At 37.8% G+C, this 27,268-nt stretch overlaps 1 protein-coding gene across 5 annotated transcripts in view; it reads left to right on the top strand.

The window, feature by feature from the left end:
- Window positions 1-27,268, top strand: part of SCAI (suppressor of cancer cell invasion) — a 119,874-nt gene that overhangs the window by 65,043 nt on the left and 27,563 nt on the right. For all 5 annotated transcript variants that reach the window (XR_825621.1, XR_825620.1, XM_010844053.1 and 2 more), the window contains 11 exons: window positions 9,895-9,990; window positions 10,524-10,610; window positions 12,078-12,176; window positions 15,356-15,452; window positions 16,595-16,693; window positions 16,847-16,999; window positions 17,887-17,988; window positions 18,909-19,010; window positions 20,309-20,387; window positions 22,226-22,325; window positions 24,359-24,440. Coding sequence is in view for 3 of the 5 variants with exons in the window: in XM_010844053.1 (XP_010842355.1) it covers window positions 9,895-9,990; window positions 10,524-10,610; window positions 12,078-12,176; window positions 15,356-15,452; window positions 16,595-16,693; window positions 16,847-16,999; window positions 17,887-17,988; window positions 18,909-19,010; window positions 20,309-20,387; window positions 22,226-22,325; window positions 24,359-24,440 (1,096 nt within the window). In the remaining 2 variants the exon portion in view is untranslated. The remainder of the gene's footprint in view (window positions 1-9,894; window positions 9,991-10,523; window positions 10,611-12,077; window positions 12,177-15,355; window positions 15,453-16,594; window positions 16,694-16,846; window positions 17,000-17,886; window positions 17,989-18,908; window positions 19,011-20,308; window positions 20,388-22,225; window positions 22,326-24,358; window positions 24,441-27,268) is intronic.

Raw genomic sequence — 27,268 nt, 5'->3', positions numbered from 1 at the left:
CTAGTCACGGCTTGAACCCCAGCCTGTGGCATTGATAGCACTGAGTCTTAACCCCTAGACTGTCAGGGAGTTCCCTCATTTTGATTTTTTTAAAGTGCCATTTTAACTATAACACAGGTTTTATTTATTTTTAAACCAGCTGCAGAGTGAACTTGTATCTGTGGAAATAGGAGGAAACCTTAATACATGGAAAAATTGTGTGAGATCTAATCTTTAGGGCTGTTTATTCACTGTCAGAGAAATTTATTATAATGCTTAGGATACCTTTTTCAATTTAGTTCTTGTGTTAGGAGGAGAACACACTGAAACTGCCCACCCTGGCTAGGCACCATAGTAACCATTTACATGAGTTACTTAATGACAGGAGGTCCAAGTAAGGAACATGATCTAATAACCCACCACCAACTGGAAGAGTTCAGGAAAGGTCAAAAGGGGGACACCACATGTCTTACCACCTCCCAGAATCCTTCTTGCTGACATCCATCTTGGCTGAGCAATCCAGGAGGGACTCTGAGTCAGAATGATTGGTCAAAGACAACCCAGAAATTAATCCTGTCACCATAAAACTGGAGACTGCAAGCCACATGGCAGAGCAGTGCAGTCCTCCTGGGTTCCCTTACCCAATAAGAGTCTCTTGCTTTCTCAACACGTGTGTCTCCTCAGACAATTCATTTCCAGTGTTAGACAAGAGCCCCCTTTGGGACCTGGAAGGGGTCCCCCTTCCTGCAACACCTGAGCACTTAAAACAATATTGAATTCAGGGATTTATCTTTTCATACAACTCAATATCAAAAAAACCAACAATCCGATTAGAAAATGATCAGAGGATCTGACTTGTTCTTTTTCCAAAAAAACACATACAGATGGCCAACAGATACATGAAAAGGCTCTGAACATTGTTAATCATCAGGAAGATGCAAATCAAAACCACATGGGATACCACCTCACACCTGTAAGAATGGCTTACAAAAAGACAAAAAATAACACGTTAGTGAGAATGTGGAGAAAGGGAGCCCTTGTACACTGTTGCTGGGAGTATAAATTGATGCAGTCACCATAGAAAACAGTGTAGAGGTTCCTTGAAAAGTAAAACTACTGCAGCATCCAACAATTCTCCTTCTAGACATTTATGCAAAGAGAATGAAAACACTAACTTGAAAAATTATATACACCTGCATGTTCATTCAAACATTATTTATAATAGCCAAGTTATGGAAATAATGTATCCATTAACAGATGAATGGGTAAATAAATTGTAGAATATATATATGTGTGTGAATATTCTTCAAGCATTAAAAATTAAGGAAACATTGGAATTTATGATAACCTGGATAGACCTTGAGGGCATTATGCTTAAGTGAAGTAAGTCACACAAAGAAAGACAAATACCATACGATCTCACTTTATGTAGAATCTAAAAACAACAACAGCAAAAACCAGGACAAAAAGCCAAAGAAACAACTGAGCTCATGGGTAGGAGGACAGACGGTGATTGCCAGAGACAGGAGATGGGGGCATGCATACAGTGGGGAAAGGAGGTCGAAAAGTACAAACTTTCAGCTATATTTATACATAAATATGTCATAGGGATGTAATGTACAGCATGGAGACTATAGTTAATGGTTTTGTTGTTTAGTTGCTAAGCTTTCTGACTCTTTGCAACCCCGTGGACTGTAGCACACCAGGCTTCCCTGTCCTTCACTATCTCCAGGAGTTTGCTCAAACTCGTGTCCATTAAGTCGGTGATGCTAGCCAAATACCTCCTCCTCTGTTTGCCCCCTTCTCCTCTTGCCCTCCAGTCTTTCCTAGCATCAAGGTCATTTCCAATGAGTTGGCTCTTAGTTGGTGATACTGTGTTGAATATTTGAAGGTTGTTAAAATGGTCGGTCTTAAAGCTTCTTATCACAAGGAAAACAATTTTGTAGCTGTTAAAGTAATGGGTGTTATTATTGTGACTTACTGTGATCATTTCATGGTATCATTTTGACTGAGAAAAGTGGGTAAGCAAATTCACCAGGGATTTATTTGCAGTGTTTTGTGTGAAGGGTTCCCTCCATTTTAAACAAGCCTTAATTATTTCTACAAAAACTATATCTTGGATGAGTAACATAGATATATTCTGTCTGTGCTCCTGGGGTTCTGTTGAGAGGGATGTGGCTAGTGGCAGTGCAGGCCTGCAGTTTACTGGAAGATTAATATTCTTTTCAATTTGAAAGAACTTTCATTTCACACACACAGAATAATATAGAACTATTTTTAATTTATTTTTTAATTTATTTGCTGCACATAGGATCCTTAGTTGCATTTGGGATCTAGTTCCCTGACCAGAGATCGAAGCTGGGCCCCCCTACATTGAGACTGTGGCATCTTAGCCACTGGACCACCAGGGAATTCCCTAGAACTATTAAAAAGATGTTGGTGGAGATAAAAAGGAAAAGTTGACCACACTATATGGTTAAATTTAAAAAAGCAAATTGTGAAAATAGTATGTTTTACATACTATCTTGTTTTATCAGAAATTCTCTGTCAATATTACATTCTGTAAGTCATACTAACTCTTAGTGGGGACTCTCTGCTCTCAGCTTTTGGTCTCTTTTCTAGGGTACTGATTTTCTCACGGTGTCTGGTGCGTGTGAGTGTGTGTGTTTCCTGTGCTTGCTTGTGTAAATGCAAGTGTTCTGTTTGATGTTCGGCTTCAGTTGAAGCGACTGGGAGGTCTCTCCTGATCAGCTCTGTAGGTCTGTGCTGGCTGCCCGTGGTGGTGGCGTGGAGGACTGTGTGGCGTTCTTCCCCACACTATTCTCCAGAGAAGCTCTTTGATTTATGGAAATTAAATGTTTCTGCTTTCAAGTGTTGATGTAGTTTTTGTGCATTTCTTTTGAAATAGAAGAGATTCTTTGGGAATAATTAAAAGAAAGGTTCTTTTTTTGCCCCTGCCCCCCATATTTGTGTTGGTCTGAATAGAAAACAGGATCACAGTGCTTACAGAGAACAAGAAATATATTGGTAGTGGTTCTGTACCAGCTTTGGAACTTGGGAAAAAGCAGTGAGGTGGAGTCTAGTCGAAATAGCATCAGCTTTACCATGGCACCTGTGATCGCCCCCCCACCCCATCACTGTTAGTGCTTGTCTTTTGGTTAACTTTCCTTTGTGTGTTTTCTTTTCTTTCTTGAGTTTGTTTATTGAAGGGTAATACACTTGCAGAAAAGTACATGTATTATAAGTATAATTTTTGCAAACTGAACATTTTCATGGGGCTTGTACTTGCATGATAGAACATATAGCACAGCAGCAACCCCTTTATATTCCTTCCTTTGGGCTTTTTAACTGTATATGAGCAGAGTGAAAAAGTGAATTTTAGTGCATGAAAGGCTAGGGTTTCTATATATTGTCTTATTGGGATACAATAAACTTTCTCTTTACTCTTGAAGGTGTATCTTTCTGCCATGTACATATTAAGCTATTCATCCAAGTTGTCAGAGCCTTTTCATTTTCCCAGCCATGAATATCTTAATGGAGTATTTTTCCTGACTGAAAGTACCTTCTTGTAATATGTACATAGTAAATAATCTCTTCTATCCACTCACTGTGTAAGAAAACACAGTCCAGAGAGTGAGAAATGGATAAAATGAATGGTGTTTTGCTTATAATAGCTTTTGCATGTAGTTACAGTAGTAATGAAGTGAGAATGATGTTAGAAATAGCTTTGAAGACTGTCAGAAAATGATCAAAAGCCTAAGCGCTTGCAGGGTTCTAGTTACCATGGTGACTAAGACTGTCAAAGCAGGATGGAATACTTGGTGGGATTATATAAGGCAGCGTCTTGAGACATGTATTTCAGATATGCAGCTGTGTCTACCAGTAGTGTCCTTGACTTTTGAAACAGCACAGGCCCACAGTCACTAAGTATTTGTCCCCAGGAGAGCAAATGCCCAAAGCCAAAATAAATGTTGGAAGCTATAAACAAACAAACATACATACATATGCAGAGAAGTGCACCAAAGTGAAGTGTATTGGTCTTAAATAAAAATTATGGCAGAAATTTGTATTAAACATGCTCCTTAATATTTCAGAATAAAGAAGAAATCATCACCAGTGCTTTATTCAACAGCCTATTTTTAGGATGCCTTGGTTGCCGTGTAGGTAGGAAAGGATAAGTTCGTGCCCTTTCTCCCCTCTCATGCTCTTTCCTCTCTCTTCCCTCTCTTTTTCTTCCTCTTTCTCCTCCTTCTTCACAATATTAATGCTTTCCTAGAGGCAAATTTCCACAGACAGGCAATAGTAAAGTGCATGTTATTTCAGAAGTAATACCCTAAACTATCTGTACAAGCTTGTGATACCTGCTTTTATTTTGTATGGTTTGCTACCTGGAAACAGTTGCACTTGCAGTTGAGGTAGACGGCCACCAGGGTGCAGTAGATGTTGTCATCCTGTGATCTAGAAGACCATTGACTGACAAAAATTTAATGAGCCACAGATGTGGTTAAAAGTTTTTCTAGTAGTCAGATTTTAAAAATGTAAAACAAAGAAAAAAGCTCAAATTAATTTTAACAGTATATTTTATTTTATTCAGTATATCCAAAATATTTTCTTTCAACATGTAATCGATATAGAAAAAGTATTGAGATCTTTTACATTCTCTTTTTTTTATACTGAGTTTTTGAAGTACACTGAATAGTTTATACTTTCACACATTTCAGTTCAAATTAGACATATTTCAAGTACTCAGTAGCCACACGTGGTTATTGGCCCAGGCAAAATTCCTCCCCCTTTTAGCTTCTGTCCTCAGAATGGTCCACTGTGCTTTCTGGTGAATACATGCTGGCTGTTTTGGGGATTTTCTTCTTCACGGTCCATCCTCTGTCCCCATGGTTTCTGGTCTGTCTTCCTGCACAGATGCTGATAGCCTTCAGGTCTTTTGGCTATTGGCAATTTGTTCCCACCCACTCGTATTTTGGGATTTGAAGGCTTCCTTATCACTTATTATATTAGTTTGCTAGGGCTATCATAACAAAATGCCACATACTAGGTAGCTTAAACAACAGAAATTTGTTCTCTGACAGCTCTAGAGGCTGGAAATCCAAGATCAACATGTTGGTAGAGTTGGTTCATTCTGAGGCCTCTTCTCCTTGGTTTGCAAATGGCCATTTTCTTGCTCTGGCCTCAAGTGCATCCCGGGTGACTCTCTGTGAGCCCTAATCTCCTGCTTATTAGGACACAACTTGTTGTCAAAACAAGTCAAAATGTTGTTGTCAATGGCATCCCAAGAGTGAGCTCCCAGAGAAGGACTTCACTAATGTAGAATCAAAATCTGGGTTGTTTTTCTCTATGGCAGAAAGGAGAGAGTATTAGATTACAGATTCAAAGGGGTTATGAATTTCAGTCATAGCTCAACAGTTAACTGGCCATGAGTTCCTGGGCAACCCATTTAAGCTCTCTGCTTCTCATTGTAGTATGTATGTGTATTTACATATATTTGCACATATCTGCCTGCAGTGCAGGAGATGGCAGGGACGGGGGAGCCTGGTGGGCTGCCGTCTGTGGGGTCGCACAGAGTCTGACTTGACCGAAGTGACTTAGCAGCAGCAGCAGCAGCCCAGGTTCTGTCCCTGGGTTGGAAAGATCCCCTGAAAAAGGAGATGGCAACCCACTCCAGTACTCTTGCCTGGAGAATTCCATGGACAGAACAGCCTGGAGGGCTACAGTCCATGGGGTCACAAAGAGTTGAACATGACTGAAGCGACTAACATTTTGCTGAAGAAGCCATGCATTTTAGGACCAGACTAAAGAAAGAGGAGCTAATGAAAGAGACCGTTAGAACAGAAAGAAGAAAGAATTACAAGATGCTGAAGAAGTGGTGAGCCAATAGGGAACCTCTAGGAAGGTGACCCTCTAAGGAGGACTGATCTGAGGACTAGAAAGTGGCTGTTGGATTAGGTGTCAGTAGGCATCATTGTGGATGAATTCCATGGACAGAGGAGTCTAGTGGGCTACAGTTCATGGGGTTGCGAAGAGTCGGACGTAACTGAAGTGACTTAGCATGCACGCATGCTACAGGTATCAGTGATCCTAGCTAATTCACTTTAGTAAAGATGGTTGATTTGTAGAAACTTGTAAGAAAGTTCCTATGATTTGACATCTCAACTTTACATTTGAATCATCTCTCAGAAGTAGGTTTAATCATCTCCACTACATTTCTTCTCATGTTCTCCCAACTTTTTGTTGATAGAATTGAGGATTTTAAAAGAGAGTGAGATTAGTGTCATACTTTCAGTTTTCTCTCAAGACTTGTGAAAAGAATATGACCAGCCAATTTATAACATAGGTGCTTTTGCAAAATGTGAAATATAAGGTCATTTAGCTTATGGGCTAATTCACACAGCCCCATTTAATTTAATTCCATGGACCATTAATTTCCCATCTCTACTGACAGTAATAATGACCAAATGATATATTCAGAGTTTAAAACTAGAATCAAGCTCTGAATAGTAGAGGAATTTATCTAAAACTCTTTATAAGGTATATTAGTTAATTTTGTTTAGACTCATCATATGAGAGTTGTTTGAATATTAGCTTCTATGGTATGTTTCACTAGAAAAAGGGTGACCATGGGACTTGTCCTTTAGGAGGTTTTTTTAAAAAAACTTAAACCGTATTTTGAAAAAGAAATTGCTGTCTTTATAGCTGATACTTCATATTGGAGTGGTAGATGCTGTAAATTCTTTCAATGAAAATAGTATAGAATCTAGTCAACATTGTTCACAGCTATAAATCAGAAAATACTTGTACATTACAACTTATGTTTTGAACCTTGTTCTAATCTTTTAGACCACTTTTTTGTGCTTTTAGCCTTCATGGAGAAGTCCCTTCCCCTAAAACCATTTCCACTAAACACCTGAAATTATGTAGTCGTGAAATAAAATACTGAGCTCTAATTCTGTTTTCTCCCTTAATATGATGTATTACTTAGGTTTATTAAATCTGTCAGTTTTGAAAATGCAAAAGAACTTGTAGGCAAATGCCTAGTTGAAAATTTGCCTGGAGACTTTACATGGTATCTCACAAACAATCAAGGGTTGTCAGTTTCCCTGAAGTTAATGTTGTGTAAAGCTTTTATATAAAATACAGTCTTCCTAGCAGTAACTACTTGATAAGAGTCTTAAAGATTCTAGCAGCAATTTCAATTTAAAAATAACTTATTAGCTCTTCCTAATGCAACGTCTCACTAGAGATCCATGGAGATGTAAAAAAGATAAAAACTTGTGATGAATTTAGAAATTATCAGTAGTATCTATAGTTAACCTATTCTGTAATCTGAAATGAGTTTCTCCTTATCCTAATAGGGTAATGGAAATAAATTTAAAACTGAAGTTACTAGCTCACTCTTGTAGTATCTGAAAAGTTTGGGTAGAAAAACCTTTTGCTTTTTTCCTCATTGTCTTAACATCTGGTATGTATGTATGTATGTATGTGAAGTCGCTCAGTCGTGTCCGACTCTTTGCGACCCCATGGACTGTAGCCTACAACGCTCCTCTGTCCATGGGATTTTCCAGGCAAGAGTACTGGAGTGGGTTGCCATATGCTTCTCCAGGGGATCTTCCCTACCCAGGGATTGAACCCGGGTCTCCCGCATTGTAGGCAGATGTTTTACCATCTGAGCCACCAGGGAACATCTGGTACAGAAATGCAAATCTTCTTTTACTCATTCCACTTACAGAAATTTGCCTATTATTCATATCATATAACTCTTCAAGTTTATTAGTAGGATAATGTTTATTGCAGCATTTTTATGACAGGGAAAAGCTGGAAGCAGTGTAAATGTCCATCAGGAAGAGATTGGTTGAGTGAATTGATTCATTATATACTATATTGTACACAGTAAATATTGATATAACTCTATCTGCATTAAAGAAACATGTGATATATTAAATTAAAAAGGCATGTTACAGAATATTATATTTAGTGTGATCCCACTTATGTAAAACAATAGAAAGACTGACATATTTAAATGTATATAGAAAATGCATTTTTAATTGTGGTTATTTCTGGGGACTAGAAGGAAAAAGCAATAAGCTATTTTTTTATTTCTTGTTTTATACACTGTATAGTATTTTTGTTTTCTAAGAGACTTATTTTCAAAATTGAAATAAAAGAAAAAGATAAAGTCTCTCACAGATTGTTTATAAAAGTCATTCCCTTCCCCTTGTCTATGCCCATGAGTTATCTCCCTCTCACACTGACACTGGGCTGGGCCATGAATTTGCTTTGGCTGATGGGACAGTACAAATATGATGCAGAGACTTGAAAAGAAAATTGCACAACAGAGCCACCCTCTGTTTTGCTACTCTTGGGATCCTTGCAACCACCCTCGTGTAAACAGAGGTAGCCTGTTTTATGATGAGAAACACGTGGCCCGGCACCCTAGCCACCAGCCAGGCTGGACATTCAAGGGAGACCATCCACTACTGGCTGTCCACAGTTGCATGAGTGAGATAAGTGTACCATGCTCTAATCAGTGAGTGATTATTATTCCTTTTTGACATGAAATGCTCTCAAGATTTCGTTGGCTCTATCTGTTTGGTTTAGGTTAGCCTCCATGTACCAATAGCTAAACCTACAATATTTTGAGACACTTCCCTCTTTCTCTTGTAGACTCTGTTACAAATACCTTGAGTTTATCAGGCTTCTACAAGACAGCCAAATCCTTTGATTCTTTCTCCACATCTATTTTGTCCCTTTGAAAGAATGTACTTGGGGCCACTTTCATAAATGTTTTCACAAGCTTTCATGAAGAGGTTTTCCCCTAGGGATGAGACTGTCTTAGGTGGCATTTATAGCTATCATTTCTCAGTTGGGTCTTTTACATCTAACACATTAAAAATTGTGCTTTTCAGTATTGAAAGTTCTGGAGTTTGTGGATTTCCTCTTTTCCTTTTCAGCCCTACTTGCAGCTAGTTCTTTAGTGAGTTTATCTTTCTGGTATTTTGTGAAGTGTGTCTAATAGCATACTGTTCCCTGGTGTATTTGTATAAATCCACAAGTTCATTAGTCACGTTATCTACTTTCCAAGTTATTGCAGGCAAGTGCATTTTGCCTCTGTATTATATGTTAGCCTTCAGTAACAGTTTCAATCCCAGTGCCGGTGTCCCATACTATTTCTTAGGGCAATAACTCAGTCCTGGTTCTGGTTTCTTTTTTAGCAGCTTTTCCTAAAGAAGGCTGCTGTAATAACTCCAAAATTTTAGTACCTTACTAGGGATTTCTTTCTGACTCTCATGTTAAGCTACAAGTTGTCTGCAGTTCTGAGGCCCCATTAAATGTGTTTAACTCTGTGTTCCAGGCTGAAGAACAGCCTTATCTTGGTCTTAGTTCAGAGAGAAAAGTAAAAATGCTGAATCATGTAATACTTCTTATATCTTCTTCTCAGACATGTTGTAGATAACATTTCATTGGCCAAAGCAAGTTATATAACCAAGCCCAAGGACAAGGATATATAGTTTCACGTTTGGGAGGGGCGGGAACAGTTGAGAACACCACCACCACCTGCATATCCACTTCTAGATTTACTCCCTAACGCAGTGTTTTTCCAAGTGCTAAGTTCTTAGCTGAAGACAGACGTGGAAGTTAACAGTATATAAGATCACCCAAGGTCAGGGGAGAGGATCTACAGAGGAGATGAAGAATGAACTGTTAGAGGCAGGAAAGAGAAACAAGAAAGAACGTGTCCTAGACCCCCACAATACAACTGTTTTTGCTCTAAAAATTGTAACTTTTAAAAATAAATAAGCCTGAATTGAAAATGCTTTAAATCTGGCCAGTTTGTATCATCACAAGACTTAATTTCCAAGGAGTGTCCGAGTTTTAAAATTAATAGATGTTTACTTGTCATTACAGAGATTTGCCACAATATGGACAGAAGCAGTGGCAGTCCTATTTTGGAAGAACTTTTGATGTTTACACCAAACTCTGGAAATTCCAGCAGCAGCATCGGTAAAGAATTTTTAAAGTTTTTTTTGTTAGTCACAGTTTTGACTGTTACTACCTCAGTGCTTTTTATCTCTTCGTGTATCTCATTTCATCTTTGTTACCAAAAGAAAATAAATTGATTTTTTCCCCCTATTTATTTAAGTTTTTCAAGTGTAATAGTATCTGACTTTTAAAGACAATATCATATTTGAAATGATTCAGATTAAGTAGGTAGGCAGATTCATGATTTCATCCTGAAATAGGTATTGTTTATTGGCCAAAGCTATTGGGGGAGGGGGTTGCTTCTAATTTCCATGAACGTAGCTCAGAGAAGTTTATTTTTGTATTTCAGTATACTCTAAATAGACACTTTGTAAATGGTTTTTGAATTTGAGTGCTTATGTTAAAATCTCATGAAAAATTCATGAATTTCAGTTTATGTACTCAAAATTTCATGGTGAATTGGGTGATACTCTATCCTGTGAAATTAACACATTTGGTTATTTTTTAAATTTATAGTCTCTCATTTCTATTTTCTTATCTCCTGTGTAAAACAGACAAGTCTTGGATAATCGGTACGGCTTGAAGCGGTGGCAAATAGGGGAAATTGCTTCTAAGATCGGGCAGCTCTACTACCATTATTAGTAAGTGAGCTGCGAGTGGGGAGATAAAGCGCGCTCCGGATTCAAACACAGCATGCAGGAGTATGCATCAGTGCATATCCAGCAGGAGGGAACGCGGACGAGTTACACTTGAAATTCTAATAGTTCAGATCATCTTGATTAAGACAGCATTTTAAAGTGACCTTCCATAATCAAAGTGACATTATTTGCTTCAAAGGCTCACCTTCCAAACAGTTCATTCGGTCAGATTCATTTGTAAACTTAAAGGAGTATGACCCTTGGTTTTAGATAAGAAAAATACTAAATGAATTTATGGTTCTTAATGGCTTCACTTGAATCTTGATCCTTTCCGGAGACATAACATAACTGGTATGTTTGTTTGAATGAGTGGTTTTCAGGAGGATACTTTAAAACCAATCCTTGTATGCTATGTCTGAAAGGTACATGAAGTCAATAAAGATATTTTGACTACATCTGTATAGTCCCACCCATGTGTCAGTGAAAGAAGAGAGCTCCATTTAGGATCCAGACATCGCATTATCATTAAGTTGTATCAGGCATTTCATAAAAGGCTTGGACCATTTGTAGTTTAGTTGGCCAGAAAATTCCTTCCTCTTCCTGTCTTTTGGCATGCCACTCAGATTCCCACCATTAAAATCACTTTTCCTGGTAGGATATTTTCTTAAGAAATCCCTTGTAAAACTAGCGATGTTATTGTGTGTAACTATGTGCTGTGCTTAGTCACTCAGTCATGTCCAACTCTTTGCACCCCCGTGGACTATATAGCCTGCCAGGCTCCTCTGTCCATGGTGATTCTCCAGGCAAGAATACTGGAGTGGGTTGCCATGCCCTCCTCTAGGGAATCTCCCCAACCCAGGGATTGAACCCAGGTCTTCCACATTTCAGGTAGATTCTTTACCGTCTGAGCCACCAGGGAGTCCCAAGAATACAGGATTGGGTAGCCTAATGCCTTCTCCAGCAGATCTTCCCAACCCAGGAACTGAACCGGGGTCTTCTGCATTGAAGGTGGATTCTTTACCAGCTGAGCTACCAATTATACTTCAATTAAAAAACAAACAAACTAGAAATGTTGAATAAAAAATCCAACTTATCAGCATCCTATGAAGATTAACACGGATCAGGGTCCATTTGTCAGTCCACTGGTCCCAGGCCTTTAATCCCAGGAAAGATTTAAGTGAGTAGAATGCTGTTTGGAGAAGCCCTTCGAAGAATGAGAATAATGTGTACTTTGGGTTGCTATCAAAAAAGGCTTGGGAGCAGAGGGGAGGTATTTTTTTTTTTTTAATTATAATTATTATTCTTTTCATACATCTTATGGGTAATACGATTATTGCTTTGGTGATTCAAATCTAGTGTAGTCGTTCCCATCCCTTCCAGTAGAGGAAGAGAGGAGTAACAAAACAAGTATTTATCACGGTGAAGAGTCTGAGACACTGTCATACTTAAGTTTTTCTTTCTCTCTCATAGCCTACGCACATCTGAGACCAGCTATCTGAATGAGGCTTTCTCCTTCTATTCTGCAATCAGACAGAGATCTTACTATTCTCAAGTCAATAAAGAGGACAGGTATGCACCTTCTGTTTTAGAAAGAGGAAGATAAAGCACTGAAACTTTTTAGTGTGTGGAAATTAGGCAGAAAAGCACGCATTTGTTTATAACTTTTATTCATTTAATGGGCTTTATTGAGTGCCTGCTATATATGAGGCCTTCTTAAGCATATGGAAGTGTGTTACCTAAAAGCAGTAAATATCATGGATGTTGTGAGAGATGTCACAATACCAGGCTAGGGTCAGAGCCCAAAGAAGGGTGGGTTATTTCTTTATCAGAGATTGGGGTCACATGAAGTTTCATAGAAAAGAAACAGCTCCAAAATGAGGCTTAGCTGATACCTTTGTTCTGTAGCCTATATCATCTTAGTTTGTATACATTCAAAACCTATTGGAAACTGCCACGTAGGGACTAAAGAAAAATGTATAATGGTGTTTGATTTTTCTTTTATAAATCCAATACCGTTTTACAGTCATGTAGCTTCACTGTTATGGAAAAAAAGTCATGTTAAAGTTATTCATCCCCACTTATTATGTGTCCGGCTTGGGTGGGAGAAGAAAATGAAAAGAAGCTGTACAATCATCTTTTTTAGATGATTACCTTTTCATGGGAGTCTCAGACACATTTGGGGTACAGGTAGATTCAGATGAGGATAGAGTTGTTGAAATCAGGAATCTGCTGGAGAATCTTTGTTGCTAGGATTCAAGAATTGTTGAAAGATCTGAGTATTCTCCCTACTCCCAGTAACAGAACTCACAGTCATTATCTAAGTGAAAAGATTATATTCTGTTAGAAAAAGAATAAAATGTAGTTTTGACATTTTTCTAGAGAATACTTTGTGGTTGGCTGTCATAAGCTTTCCAGCTAAATAGCAACATTTTGGGGAAAGCCCCACTCTGGTAAATCCCCTTCATTCCCTTGCAAATCTTGTTCAGACTTGTCTGGAGAAATTTGCTTGAAACAAGGTATGTAGACGCTGAATTCTACATTTTCCCCCCAGGTCTTTTTGGCTTTGCCTTACTTCATGAAGTTGCATCAGTTACTTTTCTTTCAGAATTTCTTATGGCTTGCTTCACACATTTTCACTACAGATACATTTCTTCCAAGTCCCCCCCCCTTTTTTTTTTTTGCATTCATGTTGTATAATTTCTCTGAATTCTTGATGAGATAAATTATCTCTCAAAAATACAGAAGGGGTATGTAACACTTTATTGAGTGAAAAATACATATAAGCAAAGACCTATTTTAAGCAATAGTAAAATACCTTGCATAATTCACTTTTATGCATTTTCTAATTTGACACAAGGGAAATTGGTCTTAGGTCCCTTGGCTTAAAACCCAATAGTTTGACTTAATAAAATCACTTACTGTCCTAAGAGCAAACCAGCCCATATGACTTGTTTCTCTGTGCTGCCTCCTAGAGCTGGGCAGATGAACTGAGCTAGAATTGTTTGGAACCAGGACAATGAAATCTCTTAGGCTCAGAATCAAACTAACTTAGAGTCAAAGGACACTTCAGTATATAAAATCTTGATTTTGTTCCCTATACTTTAGGAAGGAGTTTGTTCAGTTGGTAAAATTGGTTGTTTCTTAATTCACACAGGGCTGGGGGCCATCAAGGTAGCAGTTGGTGACAGCTGCTAAAACCAACAGCTGGTAGATTAAAACTAAGTAAGAAAGTATTCCACAATTTCACAGTTGCTTTAAGAGGCATCTCTCCTCCAGAGGTCAAGTTCTCCCTGCATTGTCTCAGTACCGAAGGAATATGTCAAAGCCAGGAGGAGTGGTACGTTCCACCGATCACCACGGTGACTGCCTGTCACCAAATACAGACAGCTCTCAGAATGTCTCTGTTCCACGGCCTGTCCTGTTGAGTGTAGGAGACGTTTGCACATAATCACTTGTCCGAGCTGTAAGCCCCAATGGTTATGAAGGACGAAGGCTGAACCTGGTTAGAGTTAAGATATGGAGAAGGTGAAGTTTCTGAGTGTACAGAGGCTGGAGGGAGACGTTGCAGTCTCGAAAAACAGTTTCTCAGGCAGATGTGTCAAGAGTCAGCATCTTACAATTAGTGGTCCTAGCAGGTTGGACAAGGCTGCAATTCTGGCATGCCAGAAGGACTTTGTCAGAGAGAGTCTTGATGGCCCCTCTGGCAGTGACAGTACTGGAGTTTTGTTTGATAGTGGAAAATGTGGATCTGAACTTGAAAACTTGGCCGCATCCCAGTCTTAATGCTTATGAGGAGGACTTGATGTGGACCCTTCCCAGTGAGATTCACATGAGGACTTCTTCTGCAGCAGGCAGGGCTGGGGGCCGTCATTCAAGTTTTCAGGCTTGATAGGATTGCCTCTCAAGTGTATTGAGTGGATGACCTCGTATTTTCCTGCCTACTGTCTTCTCGTCTTCCTATTTATTGTCTTAATATAAACATTACTCTCTCTGGGAAGCCTTCTCTCACCAAGATCCAGTTCTGTGGGCTCAAATAGCATGTTTTGTTTCTCCTATTGATGCTGCCAAAATCTTGACTTCTCTGCCCTCTGAAGCCGAATTAAAAAAATATGGAGACAGAGTTTGGAGGAAATAGAAAGGTGGCTTAAAATCCTCAGCCAGCCTAGGGGAGAACACAGTAGGCTTCTGCCTCCAGAACTGTGTTATTCCCCCGCCCCGTGAAGAATCTGGGGCAGAAAAGCAAATTTAGTTACAGGCTGCAGATTAGGAATGGTTAAAATAAAAACTAGATGTGACCAGGCCTGCCCCCTCTTCTCTTTCTTCATTCTCAGGAAAGAAAAGAAAAACGCATTCCTCTTCTTTTCCTTTTCACTGCAGCGCTATCATTGTAATATTTATTCCACTGTTTTAAGTATTTATCTGTCTCCTCTATATTTTACATACGTTTCTGTCTATAAGATCTGTGAGGAAGGGACTATGATATCGTTTCTTTTTTTAATCTACTATTTAACATGGTACCTGGTGCATCTAAGTTTCAGTAGATAGTTGTTGAATAAATTAATGTATGAATGAACAATGTAATGAATCTTTGGTAAAAAATGTATTTAAAAACTATAGATTATATGAAACTGTTTATAACTGTGCAAAACAGGATCAAAAGAGTTTAAAAACTATCAGAAAGTTAGAAAAATCAAGTCACATAATTTTGTTTTTAATGTAATGAATAATTTTCCTTTTATCTACCACAGACCTGAGTTGGTAGTTAAGAAGCTACGATACTATGCAAGATTTATAGTAGTTTGTCTTCTTCTCAACAAAATGGATGTTGTGAAGGATCTGGTAAAGGTAAATGTATTTTAATTAAAATCCTATTTTCTAATTATTTTTTGGTAATTTTGTTTTTAAAAATAGATAAGGTTAAAATAATTTTGATAATCTAAATCATTACAACTTTCAGAGCATGGTAACTTCTGACAAGGGTAATGACAAAAAATTTTTGCAACTCTCTTCATGTTTCAAACACACTTACCAGAGATAATTGTATTAGTTTCTTGCTTTTGTCCCCTCAGCTCATTTTACATTTCATCATTCATTAATGAATGGTTGGCAAATGCAAACAAAAGTTAAAATATTTAGTTTAAGATAAAATAATTGAAAAATTAGGTTAAGAACAAGTACAGAATGTTTTATAAAGGTGTTGTATGAATGAGTTTTGGTTATTCCTTCTTTTAGTATGTGTTCTTCATTCTGTCCTTCAGTAATTCAGGTAATCAGAGTTAACTGCATTCTACATTCACTTAATCTCTGTAATTATTCCTTGCTACGTTCTGGTTACACTCTGTATTCAGTTAGTGATTTCAGTGGTATATGTCTTGATTTTTTTGGTGCTTAAGTATAACATGCTAATTTTTTTTAATTGAAGTGCAGTTGATTTACAGTATTGTCTTATTTTCAGGTATAAAGCAGAGGGATTCAGTATAACATACTAATGTTTTGTTTTTTTTTTTAATGAAGTATAGTTAATTTACTGTACTGTGTTAGTTTCAGGTATCTAGCAAAGTGATTCAGTATAACGTGCTGGTTTTGACACACTTTCTTCCTGTATCGCCAGTTACTCATAGGACTGTTTCCAAAAGAAACAGTATGATGTGAATCCAAAGAATTTGTGTTCATTTTTTTAATGTTAAAAATTGGGGGGTTTACCTTTAAGAGTTTCTTTTTAATAAAGTCATTGCTGATTAGCACTGAGTAGTGTGTGTCACTAGGTGTCTATGAAGATCTTATTGATGTGTATCATTTTGGAATTTTTGATTTTGAAGCAAGTTCATGTAATTTTCACTCTTTGTTTTGGTTGTAATTGGTACTGTATATTGATAATAATCAAACTTCTTAACTATAACAGTTTCCATCAGGATTATAGTACAATATAGCTATCTTTTGTGTTTTTTTCCTGTAACCATTTTTCCTTTGTGATACTGGGAAATCAGGAACTGTCAGATGAAATTGAAGATTATACTCACCGCTTTAATACTGAAGATCAAGTGGAATGGAACCTGGTACTTCAAGAAGTAGCAGCTTTCATTGAGGTCAGTTCTTGGCAAGAAAGGTTGTCAGAATTATTTAAGTAAATGTATATGTGGTGTACATATTTATTTCTATATGTAAAAAAGAAGGAATAATTTCTTACATTGATGTTTTGTCTTGGCTATAAACCACTTACAGTATTGCTTGTTCTCCAGGCGGACCCTGTAATGGTATTAAATGATGATAATACCATTGTTATCACATCTAATCGCCTTGCTGAAACAGGAGCCCCATTGCTGGAACAAGGCATGATTGTGGGACAGTTGTCTCTGGCTGATGCACTCATTATTGGTAATTGTAATAACCAGGTAAAGAATTGTGAAGGAATTATGCTTAAAATTCACCTTAAAAATAGCACTTTTGATTGTTACAGAATTATGATTTCCTTGTAAATATCCTAACATCTGTTCAGTCCCTGGTTGGAGAACTTAATCCCACAAGACCGCCCAAACCCCCCCAAAATTAAAACCTTGCCTACATAAAGTTCTGTAGAAGTATTATTTAATATGAAAAAGGATATTTGTTTTTTTGCCATGCCATGTGGCTTGTGAGTATCTTAGTTCTCCAACTAGTGATTGAAATCAGGGCCTCAGCTATGAGAGCTCTGAGTCCTAAACACTGGACTGCCAGGGTATTCCCAGGATACAGACTTAAACATTATGTGGTGCCAAAATGTAATACAGTGATTTTAAAATGGGCCATGGTTGTACTTCAGCCTCATTGTTTTGCCAACAGCCAGCATGTTTTATGGGATATAATATAGGTCTCTGTGTTTACATGACTGTTTTTTAAAAGAAAAAGAAAAAAATCTGCCTGTGGGGGGACTTCCCTGGTGGTCCAAGTGGTTAAGATCTGCACTTCCACTTCAATACCTGGTTGGGAAAGATCCCTCATGCAGTGTGGTGTGCCAGAAAAAAAAAAAAAAAAACTGGAAATTGATGGATTAATAGATAGGGCAAGATGTTACAAAGCAAATATAAAGAAATGCTAACGTTATAGAATCTGGCTATTGAGCATTTGGGTGTCACTGTATAATTTTTTTCAACTTTCTATCTTTTAAATTTTTTCATAATAAAATGCTGGAGAATAAACTATCCAGTGTCATCAGGTACATATGAAAGTCAAAAGTAACAATGTGATTGAACACTTTAAGGTCTGTGTACTACATTAACGGTCAGACTTGTTTTCCTTGCAGGTTAAGTTCAGTGAACTAACTGTTGACATGTTCCGGATGTTACAAGCCCTGGAAAGGGAGCCAATGAATTTAGCTTCCCAGATGAATAAACCAGGAATGCAGGTGATTTTTCTCCCTACATTTGCAGTTTGCTGCTTCTGCTCCTCATAAGTTCAGTTCAGATCAGTCGCTCAGTCGTGTCCAACTCTTTGTGATGCCATGAATCGCAGCACGCCAGGCCTCCCTGTCCATCACCAACCCCCGGAGTTCACTCAGACTCAACGTCCATCAAGTCAGTGATGCCATCCAGCCATCTCATCCTCTGTCGTCCCTTCTCCTCCTGCCCCCAATCCCTCCCAGCATCAGAGTCTTTTCCAATGAGTCAATTCTTCACCTGAGGTGGCCAAAGTACTGGAGTTTCAGCTTTAGCATCATTCCTTCCAAAGAAATCCCAGGGCTGATCTCCTTCAGAATGGACTGGTTGGATCTCCTTGCAGTCCATGGAATGCTATTATTCAGCAAATGCCACGAGTGTGAATAAAGAACTCTGATGAGACACAGGAGAGAAAGATCAGCATAATGACAGTTTTAAAAAAAGATATTTGATAAAGAGGAGGGTAAAAGTAGACATTGATAATCCACGCGTCAGGTGTGTTTTGTATAGTCATTCCTCTGTATCCACGAGGCACTGGTTCTAGGAACCTTCTGGATACCAAAACTTTCAGATGTTCAAGTCCCTCATATAAAGTTTTTGCATAATGTTTACATATAACCTATACACATCCTCCCATATACATTGAATCATCTCTAGATTACTTATAACATCTAACAGAATGTAAATTATATGTAAATAGCTGTAAATACAATGTAAATGTTATGTATATAGTTGCTGGTGCACAGCAAATTCAAGTTTTGATTTTTGGAACTTCCTGGAAAATATTTTTCGAATATTTTTTATCTGTGGTGGGGTGAATCCATGGATGCGGAACCTACGGACGCAGAAGACCAACTGTGTTTGCATTGTTTTCTGTGTGTAAATATAGGAATCAGCTGACAAGCCCACCAGGCGAGAAAACCCCCACAAGTATCTGCTCTACAAGCCAACCTTCAGCCAACTATACACTTTCTTAGCAGCATCTTTTAAGGTATATATCATCCAGTACTTCCTACTATGTAAGGGAAAAATATGGCTTAAATGGAACCTGAGAGTCACTCTTCTCTCGAATATTTGAGTCAAGAATTTAGGAGAAATATGAAAATGAAAACTGCCTTTAGAGTATCCTAATCATAGCTATTTTTGGAGTAGAAATTGCGTATGACATTAGGAATGATCCCTACCATTAATTAATGAGAATATTGATTAATTATCATTCTACTTCATCTGGATTTTTCTTACTCAGCTGCTTAGGCCTAACAGTCAGTGCAGAACTGAAAAGCAGGAGCAGATTGTGTAAGTGTGTTCCAAATTCAGGCTACTCTGGGAAACATTTTGGTCATCTGAAAGAACCACGGAGTAGGGGATTCCGCTCAGTTTGTATAGAGAAAGGCACAGACGGAAGCTTGTCTTTTAGACCTGTAGTCGGGATCTTTATGTCTCTGATTTAAGTTTTCAGAGAACATTCTTTAAATGATGTTTTTGAAGCAGAGAATATCTTCAAAAGTTTGGGCTGTAGTTACAGATTAATGAATCTCTGCTGTGTAGACAATTGCAAGTTGGAAGTAACAAGAATGATTTTTCTCTTGAAGAAGACCATAATATGTTAAATTAGGTCCTCGTTTCCCCCACAACTTGCTCGTGTATTTATTTTCGGCTGTGCTGTGTCTTTGTCGTCACACGGACTTTTCTCTACTTGCAGTGAGCAGGGCTACTGTCTAGTTGGGGTGCTCGGGCTTCTCATTGCAGTGACCTTTCTTCTTGCGGAGCACAGGCTGTAGAGGGCACGGGCCCAGTAGTTGTGGTTAGAGGGACAAGTGACGTTCAGCCACCCAAGATTGAGCAATACCAGGTCTGTGACGCCCTTAGACGTCCGGGGCTGCACGCGCACTACACTGACTGGCTCAGCGTGTGCCTACCCTATGCTGGCAGGCGTGGGTAACCCGTTGAACCCCGTTAGTGATGGGATCAGGGATTGCAGTTATTCCCCATGAATGATGAATTCCCAGTAAGTGCGGGTCATAAGCTTGCATTGATTAAGTCCCTGCCCTTTGTACACACCGCCCGTCACTACTGCCGATTGGATGGTTTAATAAGTCCCCGGGCTTAGTTGCACGTGGAATCTTCCCAAACCAGGGATCGAACCTGTGTCTGTTGCATTGACAGGTGGATTCTTTACCTGTGAGCCTCCAGGGAAGCCCTCCTCACAACTTTAAAATGTCACGAACTTTCAATGAAACTGTTGTTTTCTGTTTGTCGTTTTGTATGTGTGATTTTCTTTCATTTCAGGAGCTGCCTGCCAATAGCGTGCTTCTGATTTACCTGTCAGCCACTGGCGTTTTCCCCACAGGTCGTTCTGATAGTGAAGGTACAATAAAGGAATGCTCCCTGTTGTGAGCAGGGCTTGAATTCTCTTTATTTTCTACAAGGCGATGGCCCGTAGCCCATGAACCGTCTCACGCTTTCTAGAGAGGCTCCTGAATTTGAAACTTGGTCTATTTGCTGAATTGGCAGTCTTGTAGATACCTATTTTATTTGCTGAAGTCTTATACATGAAGTTAAAAAAATCATCAGTAAATTCACATGTTGCATACATACGTCGCTAACAAATTTGCTAAAAGCAAACATATATATATTTATATTATACAGGGACTAACCAATTACTGCTTCACATCATTGAATTTTTCTGAGCCTTTTGTGCGTTAGAGAATCTGGTCAGAGGCTTCACTGTGGCTGACAGTCTTGTAGAAATCAGTGCACTTTTGTACCTGTGAAAGTTCAAGTCCTTGACATGATTTTGTTTTGTGTCCTTTCTTTGGTCTTACCAATTTAATCTGTAGAATATTGGGATGCTATTTCAGAATAAAACCGTGAAATGGTCCAGAACATATGAGTTTAGAATATATGAAATTGGTCGAAATTGATGAGTAACTTGGAAGTAAACAAGGCAGTTAAATCTTTATCTGGACAGAAATTTTTTTCTTAACATCCTTAGCATTTTCCTCCTCATTTGTTTGTTGAAATTTGCATTCCTTTATACAATGCATGTCCCTGCCATCTTCCTTGCATGACCTACAGATCCTCTTAAAGTGTTAAAATGAAAACAAAACAAAATAAATCTCAGTATTTTCACTGCAGTAGTTTTTTAAGGGGTAAAGCATAACATTAATATTAAAAGTGTTGCAAAATCATGAACTAGTTTTTTGGTAATGAAGTTAATGATTTTATTTGTAAATAATTATTTCCATGTCTTATAACATGGCATTAAATCAAATATTATGCACCCCCACCTATCACGTTGATATCTCTTGTTTTGCTTTTTTCAAAGTACAGTAGGTACTAACTGAATGGGCCTTTGAGAGAGATTTTTTCTCACATCTCATACTTGCTGTTCCATTTACACAAGAGTTTAACTAACTGATAGCACCAGTGGGAAAAGGCTAATTCCTGAACTGGAATTACAGTGGTTGATAAAATAGTAATGATAATGAATTTTCCCCCTACACTGATATTTGACAGTTCTTTTTTTACATGAAGTTTTTGTCAATGAGAATTTTCAAGTCGTACTCAAAGATTCCCCTACATTTTACAATTAGTGACTCACTTAAAATTAAATTTAAGAAATCATTGAACCTTGGTCTCCCACATTGCAAGCAGTCTTTACTGTCTGAGCCACCAAGGAAGCCCTAAAATTATATTTTAAAAAATCATTAGGACTTCATTCTGCAACTCTTTTATCTAAGTAATTTTATTTGTTGAACTTGAGATTTTAATTTTGCTTGTAATGAAAAGATCATTTTGAACATCCCAGATCTCCATCGCTTTTTTTTTTTTTTAACCCAGAATAGCCCTGCTCTCAGTGTCTATGCTGCGAGCTTTGTACTTTCCTTCTCTCTAATAAATCCTATTCCTTGCTAAAAAAAAAAAAAAAACCAGAATAATGGGATACAGTAGATTTTTGTTTTGTTTCTCATTATTATCTGAAGAACTAATGACAATGATCTTTTAAAATGCTGAAACAGGCAACATGCTGAAATATTTAAATTCTGTGTTAAATTGAAGTGTTAAATTTTAAATTAATAAAAAATTTTAAAATTATCTTCCGCTTGTATCAGTGAGAGATTCACCCGGTACCTTTGTATTTGAACATCATATTAGTGTTACTTTCCAACTGAAGTCTAGGATTCTTCCCTTCTGTTTTTATAGGTCCTTATGATTTTGGAGGGGTACTTACTAATAGTAACCGAGATATTATAAATGGAGATGCCATCCACAAACGAAATCAGTCCCACAAGGAAATGCATTGGTATGTATTCAGGTGTCTTTCCCTATTATAAAAATTAAAGTTCTATCTTAAGTGAAGTGGGGACTGTTTTCTAGTACTAGAAATGTCCCCTCAGACAACTGTTCATAACACTTATCTGGATTCCAGCAATATTTCAGGCTCTGACTATCTTAGGCATTTAGAATTGTTGGCTTATATTTAAACAATTTTTATTGCCTATTTGTTATATGTCAGGCATCATTAAGTCACTGGATATCTATTCATTCAAGTTGGAAGAGGCAATAAATATGTACATAAATAATAATTCAGGACATGATCCATGTTAATATCAACATAAACATTTTAACATAAGATTCTGTTATAAACCTTATAAGGTTCTGGTATAATACAGCAAAACTGAAGTTAGCTGTATGATTTCAGGTAAATTTCATCCATGAATGTTTGCTCAACACATTCACTGCTTGGGCTGTTTTTGGCTCTAGGATTTCTCTAGCTGAGAGATAGCAATTTTATTACAGAGGAAACTGGACTTGCTTGAAACTGTGTTTCTAATAACACTTTACATAAAAACATAACTCTTCAAATTAAAGAGTGGCTAAGGAAGAGCAGAGAGGGAAATGTTTCAATTATTATACATGTAATAGTGAAAGATTCCCCAAGCCATGTGTTGGTGCTATAGTTGACCTTACTTGTAAGTGATTTATATTAGAAAAACCTGTATTTGAGATATATTGGGGTTTGATGATACTGCTCATTGACACATCATTTTGTATATTTACATTTACATTAATATTTATACACATACATGCATTGTCCGCTAACCCGGGGAAAGAGCATGCACACCGATATTGTGATCTAAAGAAGTGACCCTCAAATGCATGTTACTGGACTTTGGGTCCAGTAGTTCTTCCGTGGACCAGTGAATCTGTATCTATAACAAGCACCCCAGCTGATTCCAACGCAAATGTTCAGGGGAAATGTAGGCAATAGTAAGGGGGGAGCTGTCACTTACTGTCTGCAAAATTGAGATATAGCTTAAAATAGCGGTCCCAAACCTTTTCAGCACTAGGGACAGGTTTTGTGGAAGACAGTTTTTCCGCGGCACAGGGTGGAGGAGATGGATTTTGGATGATTCAAGCGTATTACATGCATTGTGCACTTTATTTTTATTATTATTATAATATCAGCTCCAACTCAGATCATTAGGCATTAGATCCCAGAGTTTGGGGACCCGTGGCTTAAAACATTAAAAATATTTAAATTGGATATGGATTTTGAAAGACTCATTGAAATAGAAATCTGGTTGTGTTAAATGGCAACCCACTCCAGTCCTCTTGCCTAGAAATTCCATGGACTGAGGAGCCTGATAGGCTACAGTCCATAGGGTCGCAAAGAGTAGGACACGACTGAGCCACTTCACTTTCACTTTCACCTGTTCTTAGGAGGAACTTTTAAAAATATTAGATAAGTCCCTAAATGCTGACTTCTGAGATTTTCATGTGTGTTTAATCCATCTTTAAATGTATAGACTTCTCTTTAGCTTGAATATTCTCTTCTAAAAATACTTATTTATTATTCATCTGGCTGTGTCAGGTCTTCTTGCAGCAAGCAGAAGCATTCATTGTGAGACGTAGGCGTCTCTCTGGTTGTGGCTTGTGGGCTCTAGCAGGCAGGCTCAGCAGTTTAGCACAAGGACTTAGTTGACCTGTGGCATGTGGGATCTTAGTTCTTTGACCAGGGGTCAGAGCCACGTCCTCTGCATTGGAAGGCGGATTCTTAACCACTGGACCACCAGGGAAGTCCCTAGCTTGAATATTCTTGAATAATTATTATGTCTTTTTTTTTTTTTCTTTTTCCCCCAAATAAAACTGCTCACTTGTCTACCCCAATAGATACAGACTTTTTTGGTCTTCTGCTTAATTAACCTTTGTTTTTCTCTCAGTGCTGTGATGAAAAAGAGATGTGAGTAGACCAAACTGAAGAATAAGATTTCTGAGGCTCGGCCGATAGAGTTGTACAGTCATTCACTGTTCCCGTCCTTGTTGTTTCCCCAGCCTCCATCCTGGAGACCTCTACCCCTTCACAAGGAAGCCGCTGTTCATCATTGTCGATTCATCCAACAGTGTTGCTTACAAGGTAAGTTCCGTGCACTCCATCGCACGTTAGACACTACGGCACCACCCCGAGGTAACCAGCCTGAACATGTGCCTTTTTATTTTGCTTTATTTTATTTAATTTTACACAATTTGTATTTAGTCTTTCTTTTCTTTTGAGGTTGTGCATGCTAGTCAGGATCTGGTGCTATGACTAGAAACAAGAAGAAAACGCATGAATGGACACTCAGTGGAAACTAATAAATCCTCCTGCAGGAAAAAAATATGCAAGATTTCCAAGATCTCTGGTGGGAGGTTTATTTTTGTTATATAATGCAGAATAATTTTCTTTTTTAGAGGTGGAAGTATATGGGCAAATTTTCTTTTCCAGTTTTCATACTTTTTCCCCTCTACACACTGAGCTACTATAGTTTAAGTGAAATTTCTATCCCATGTTATGTAGTTAGAGTCACTGAATATCTACACAGATTGTTTTAGATGCACTTAATTAATTTATTTATTTTTTAATTTGTGACAGTAAGTGAACAATGATGACCCTGGATGCTGAAATAAGTAGCAGGGACCGAATGTGAAAATTCCTTGTTTTGTATTTTGCTGTTGAAACAGGTTTTCAGTGGTTGTGTAAAGAATGGCAGCAGCAAGACCCTTTAAAGTTGGATGTTATAATTCAAACTATATATTTTACAGGAAAATGAAAACAAGAGCTTTTGGAGTCCTTTGTATGTAGTTAGAATATTTCATTAGTGGTCAGTATGCTCAGAAATACGCTAGAAACACTGATATGCCAATTAAAGTTATTTCTTTTGTGGGTATTCATATAAATAAATGGAGAAGCAAACATTAATAGGTTTATATCATAGGAGCAGTAGAAATGTCTGCTAGCCAAGAAAGCCGACCCGATGCTTATGTTTTCCATCGAATTTTCATGCTTAGTTTCACTTTTTAAAGTCTGAATTCCAGGAGCATCCAATCCTCCCTAAATTGTTCAGTATGTTTCCTGCTACCCATTCCATCCAGTTTAACATTACAGCTTTTGATTTTTAGGAAAATTAGCTATGTACTTTCTGAAATCCTGTGTGTGCTATTGTCATTTTTTATCTTTTTGAGAGAGTGGTAAGTTGCTGAAGGAAAAGGTTTATTCACTACCCCAATTAAACATACAAGCCAGAGGAGTCCAAGCATTTTGTGTCTTCAAAATGTGTTCAAAAAAGTGTTCTGTGTCTTTGTCAATGAAACGGAGTCATTTGCTTCAGTTTAATAATGTAACAGAGTATGTTGATGCACCAGATCAAGTGAATTGCTTACTATGATCTAATGTGCATTTAAAGTATTTTAGCAGTCTGTTAATTTCTACTTAATTTAATTGGACATTATTTGATACCATCTTTTATAATATCAAGAATATCATTCATGTTATGTACCTGTTCTTTCCAGTGTCGTTTGGATGTAGAATGAGTATTGGATGTTGATTGTTAAAAAAACACCACTGTGCATAATTGGAATTATATATCATGATTTGATTCTAGATTTCTATATCCTTAGCCCCAGGATAACAGTGGAATAATGGAAAGATTTTTGTGTTTGTTTGGTGTTGATGGCACATGCACTATTACTTCTCTAAAAAATTAAATTATCGAGAACAAACTGATCATTAGAAATGAAATGGGGAGCCCATATACAGTGGGCAAATCAGAGTCTTAACCAATGGACTGCCAGGAAGGTCCTGTACAATGGTTTTAACAGCTAAGCCACACAGTAAAGTTTTTCTTTCCTGTGCAACTTTCTACTTTGCCTGGAGCAAATAATATTATCTTTGCTCCTTATTGGTTTTTTTTCCCCTGAACTTATCACAGATTCAACCCCAAGCTCCTCACCAGTCGTCTTATCTTTCCAGCTGTTCAGATGCATCATTTTATCTCTGGAACAAATTATCTCCCAGAGCCTCTGGACCGGTACCCTCTACACATACTACATAGCTCTCATCCCAGAATCTCTTTTTATTATTATTCTGGGAATTCTTTCTCTCTCTTTTATATTGGATCCCCTGTTTCCTGAATCCCCTATCTTCCTCTTGGACACTGTATTACTGTCTCATTTGGTTTGTTTTTTCATTTTGGTGCAGCATCTCTAGCAAAATCGAGCCTTCTGAGAAAGGATGAATATGAGATAAAACAATCGAAGTCTCACACTTCTGCAAATGTCTTTGATTTACCCTCACACCTGAACGATGGTTTTGGTGTCAGAAGTTATTTCCCTTCAGAATTTGGGAAGCATTGTTGCATTGCTTTCTATCTTCAATATTTCTAGTATTTCTCTCTCTCTCTTTTTTTTTTCCCTAGTATTTCTTAAGAAGTACAAAGCATTCTAATTCTGGATCTTTCATCTAACCTTTGTTCAGTCCCTGGAAACATATAGGCTCTTCTCTTTGTCACTAGGGTTTTCAACTTAACAGAGTGCCCTGGTCTGGCTTTACTTTTAACTATGGTACTTGGCATGTACTTCGTGAGTCCTTTCAGTCTGGAAATTCTGCTCATTTTCTTGAGTTTTTTCAGTGATTTCCTCCCCTCTGTTTTCTTCTTTTGAGAATTTCTGTCATTCAAGTATTGGACCTTCTGGTCTAGTCCTCAGATTTTTTTTGCCTTTTATTTTCCAACTTCCAGTCTTTTGCTCTTTAGGAAATTCCTTCGCCTTTATCTTCTAAACCTTTTATTGAGCTTTTCATTTGTTTTCTGGATGTTTCTTTCATGAAGACATGGACGGGTGTGTGTAAAACATATATACGTGCACATATATAATTGGTTTTTATCCTGATTGAAATACGCTGTCTTTCCTTTGAGAATGTCAAGGATC

The sequence above is a fragment of the Bison bison genome, unplaced genomic scaffold (assembly GCF_000754665.1).
Source record: "Bison bison bison isolate TAMUID 2011002044 unplaced genomic scaffold, Bison_UMD1.0 scf7180017864193, whole genome shotgun sequence".
Taxonomy (NCBI): domain Eukaryota; kingdom Metazoa; phylum Chordata; class Mammalia; order Artiodactyla; family Bovidae; genus Bison; species Bison bison.
Note: the sequence above shows the minus strand (reverse complement) of the source record. Positions and strands in the feature narration are given on the sequence as shown.